Below are 3,617 nucleotides of genomic sequence, written 5' to 3' on the forward strand. Positions count from 1 at the left end.
TGGGAGGAGGCCCTTCAGAACAGAGAGGACCCCCTGGGTGGGAGGAGGCCCCTCAGGCCGGAGGAGACCCCCTGAGTGGGAGGAGCCCCTCAGGCCGGAGGACACCCCCTGAGTGGGAGGAGCGCCTCCCCCCACCCTGGGCCAGAGGAACGGGCCTGTTCTCCCTGTCGGGTGGCAAGGCCAGGACGGCCGGGGTGGAGGCTTGGCCAGGCTCTCACCTCTGATGAGGGGCCATGCGGGAATTTGGGTTATCCCACAGCCACCAGGCTCCCTGCATCAGACAACGGGCAGGGCCTGCTCCATAAGAAAGGGTGTACCCAAGCACCGAGACAGCCTCACTGAAACGCTGAGGCCGTTCCTGGGGATGTGGGGAGAGAACGCTTTCGTACTGCTGTTGGGCTGTGAGGGGACGAGGGCTTGCTGTGTTTCCCCTCAGTGAGCAAGTGGCCTGGCCAGACGCCGCCCCCACCTGCGACGCAGCGCCCGCAGCACAGTGTGCAGCCATGATTTTCTAGAGGTTTCCTCTTTGTCTTTAGAGTCGAGGTTCTCACTGAGCGGCTTTGCTTTAGTGTCTGCAGAGGGTGTAGAGGCCCCACTTCTGTTGTGGAGGCTCTGAGAGACACGCACATTCCTCTCTGGTTGTGTGGGGCCTTGGGGTCATGTGTCTCCCGTGGGGTCAAGTTCACTTCAGGCAGCCACATGCTATCAGGGGGCGGGGACGGGCCGTCTTTGCTTCAGAAGACGTTCCTTTTTCTTTTCCTCTTCTGATGCTGATCTCACTTTCTGTAGTCAAACATCATTGCCTGGCTGCGGAAAGCACTAGAAACAGACCGGAAGGACTGGGTCAAGGAGACGGAGCCGGAGGCCGACCAGGACGGCTACTACCAGACCACGCTTCCCGCCATCGTGTTCCAGGTGCGGTGCTCCCGTCTCAGGGCCCACAGCTCATGGCGGGGCTGGTAGGGCTTGATCTTCGTTCCTAGAGCACAGTAAAGATACAGAGAAGCCTCGTGACCTCTGAGCTCTTCATCTGTCTCTGGAGATGAAGAAGCTATGGCTTGTACTTGCCAAGTAATTTTGCCTGAGGTCACTTAAGACTACTTTTCCTAATCTTTCTGGATTTGAACTAGAACCTAATTACATGTTTTTTACCTGTGGCTTTCAACTTTGAGTTGGCTTGCTAGGCGTTCCTAATACTGTGAATGGCCCAGGTTGTCTTGAGCCAACCACAGGTTGGGTCTAACCTGGTGAGCCTAGGGGAGTCCTTTAGCACTTTAAAATTAATTTCCTGTATGGTAGTTGTAGTGCTCAGTGTGAGACCATTGTTCATCCTTTATGTTAACTGCCCTTTTAAGGCCCCGCAACCTACTTGTGTCCATCACATTTTCTTCTTTTAAATAGCTGATGGTAGGAACTGCTGATTGGTGTTGGAATATTTACTTCTGACTCTGTCTACTGAAATAAGAGTTTGGGCATCAGCCAGGCAGCAGTGAGATTCTCTCTTGATGATACATTAATAATGACAAGCTGGCCCTCATCCTCTCGTTTGTTTCGGAAGCTCGCTTTGTCCTTGTGACGTTCTGCGTGTGATGACCTGGGCCGAGCTGTACCTCCTTCACTCTCCTCTGTCATCCTCCCGCCCTGGCCCGTCAGCTCTCATCCACAAGAAGGGGGCTTTTCCACATTACAAGGGACTTGAACACCAGTGAACTTGAATTACTTTCAGGAGCAGGCTGGGAGGTCAGGACACCTGAGTTGGGGCTTGGCCTCTGGCCCTGACAGGTGACTCCTGTCACCTGACTTCTCTGGGCTTCTCCTAACTTCCCGTCAGCCTCAGGGCACCGAACTCCACCAGGTGTGAAAATATGATTTATCCCTTTTGTAGACAACAGCCAATCTGTGTCCAGTTAGTAAATATTTCACTTGGTTTTTAACCTGGTGAAAAAGTTGTGGGTTTTCTTTTTTTTTTTTAACTAACTTTGTTATTTTTCAAGTGGTTTTGTTTTTCTCTGAATTCGGACTATCCTACCTACTACTTAGCTAATGGAGTTTTTTATATCATAGGGAACCTGCATTCTCAGTGTACTGTTGTGAGTTTATGTAAGAATTCATAAGTTCTCCAATTTTTAGATGTTTGAACAGAATCTTCAAGTTGCTGCTCAGATAAGTGAAGATTTAAAAACAAAGGTACTGGTTTTGTGTCTTCAGCAAATGAATTCTTTCTTAAATAGGTATGTATTTTTGCCAATGTATTATTTTAGAAAGTATATATTCTTAAAAATTAAAAACAAAAAGTTATTGACCCTACTATGCCTGTTTTTAAAAAATCCTGGGGATTCCCTGTACCTCGCTCTTTCATTGGTCAGAAACACCATAAGGTGAAGTAGGACTGTTTCCCATCATTGTCCTTATGAACGTGTCACACGTTCCCGTTGAGATCCAAGATCTGATAACGCTGGGAAGTTGTAAGCAACATAACCAATATAGCTGGTGGTTGGAGTTAGGGTTTCTCATTTGGACAAACTAGCTTTTTTGTTATCTGCACTTCCTTGGGGTTGGTTTGCCCTTTTGAGAGAACCAAATGTTACAAATTAGTTTGCTTATCGTGAGACCTTATTTATAAAGCTTATTAATACCATTTTTCAAGAGTCCGTTTCTGAGAAATTTGCATTGCTGCTTTCACTGCATTGAATCTGGAGGTGTTATCTCAGCTGTTTTGATAAGTGTGGCCACGTGATGCCCGTGTTGCGTTCTAAACGCCTCAGTGCTGCCCATTGATAACGTGTCTGACGGGTTGTGTTTCTTAGATACAAAGAGGAAGCACAGTTGTACAAAGAGGAGCACCTCAGGAACCGGCAGCACCCACACTGCTACGTCCAGTACATGATCGCGATCATCAACAACTGCCAGACCTTTAAGTAAGTGATTGCGGACGGAGATCGTGAGGAAGGAGTAGAAGGAAAGGGTGTGAGAGTACCAAACTTTCACTGAACTGCAACTGTTTTGTTACAGAGAGTCCATAGTCAGCTTGAAAAGGAAGTATTTGAAAAGTGACACAGAAGAGAGCATGGCTATGAGTCAGCCCAGCATGGACGTGATCCTGGATGCCATTGCCAAGGAAGGTTGCAGCAGCCTGCTGGAGGAGGTCTTCCTGGACCTGGAGGTGGGCTGCCTGGGTTATAGGAGGGCTGCCTGGGCTGGAGGAGGGCTGCCTGGGTTATAGGAGGGCTGCCTGGGCTGGAGGAGGGCTGCCTGGGCTAGAGGAAGGCTACCTGGGCTGGAGGAAGGCTGCCTGGGTTATAGGCAGGCTGCCTGGGCTGGAGGAAGGCTGCCTGGGTTATAGGGGGGCTGCCTGGGCTGGAGGAGGGCTACCTGGGTTATAGGAGGGCTACCTGGGTTATAGGAGGGCTGCCTGGGTTATAGAAGGGCTACCTGGGTTATAGGAGGGCTGCCTGGGTTATAGGAGGGCTACCTGGGCTGGAGGAAGGCTTCCTGGGTTACAGGAGGGCTGCCTGGGCTGGAGGAGGGCTACCTGGGCTGGAGGAAGGCTGCCTGGGTTATAGGAGGGCTGCCTGGGCTGGAGGAGGGCTACCTGGGTTATAGGAGGGCTGCCTGGG

General features: G+C 50.6%; 1 protein-coding gene across 3 annotated transcripts in view; it reads left to right on the forward strand.

Moving 5' to 3' along the window:
• The window catches only part of EXOC3 (exocyst complex component 3), a 38,308-nt gene that overhangs the window by 15,373 nt on the left and 19,318 nt on the right, over window positions 1-3,617 (forward strand). For all 3 annotated transcript variants that reach the window (XM_023734813.1, XM_023734814.1, XM_004380265.3), the window contains 4 exons: window positions 790-915; window positions 2,131-2,231; window positions 2,808-2,918; window positions 3,013-3,163. In XM_023734813.1, coding sequence (XP_023590581.1) covers window positions 790-915; window positions 2,131-2,231; window positions 2,808-2,918; window positions 3,013-3,163 — 489 coding nt within the window. The remainder of the gene's footprint in view (window positions 1-789; window positions 916-2,130; window positions 2,232-2,807; window positions 2,919-3,012; window positions 3,164-3,617) is intronic.

This window comes from Trichechus manatus, unplaced genomic scaffold (genome assembly GCF_000243295.1).
Source record: "Trichechus manatus latirostris isolate Lorelei unplaced genomic scaffold, TriManLat1.0 scaffold00072, whole genome shotgun sequence".
NCBI lineage: Eukaryota > Metazoa > Chordata > Mammalia > Sirenia > Trichechidae > Trichechus > Trichechus manatus.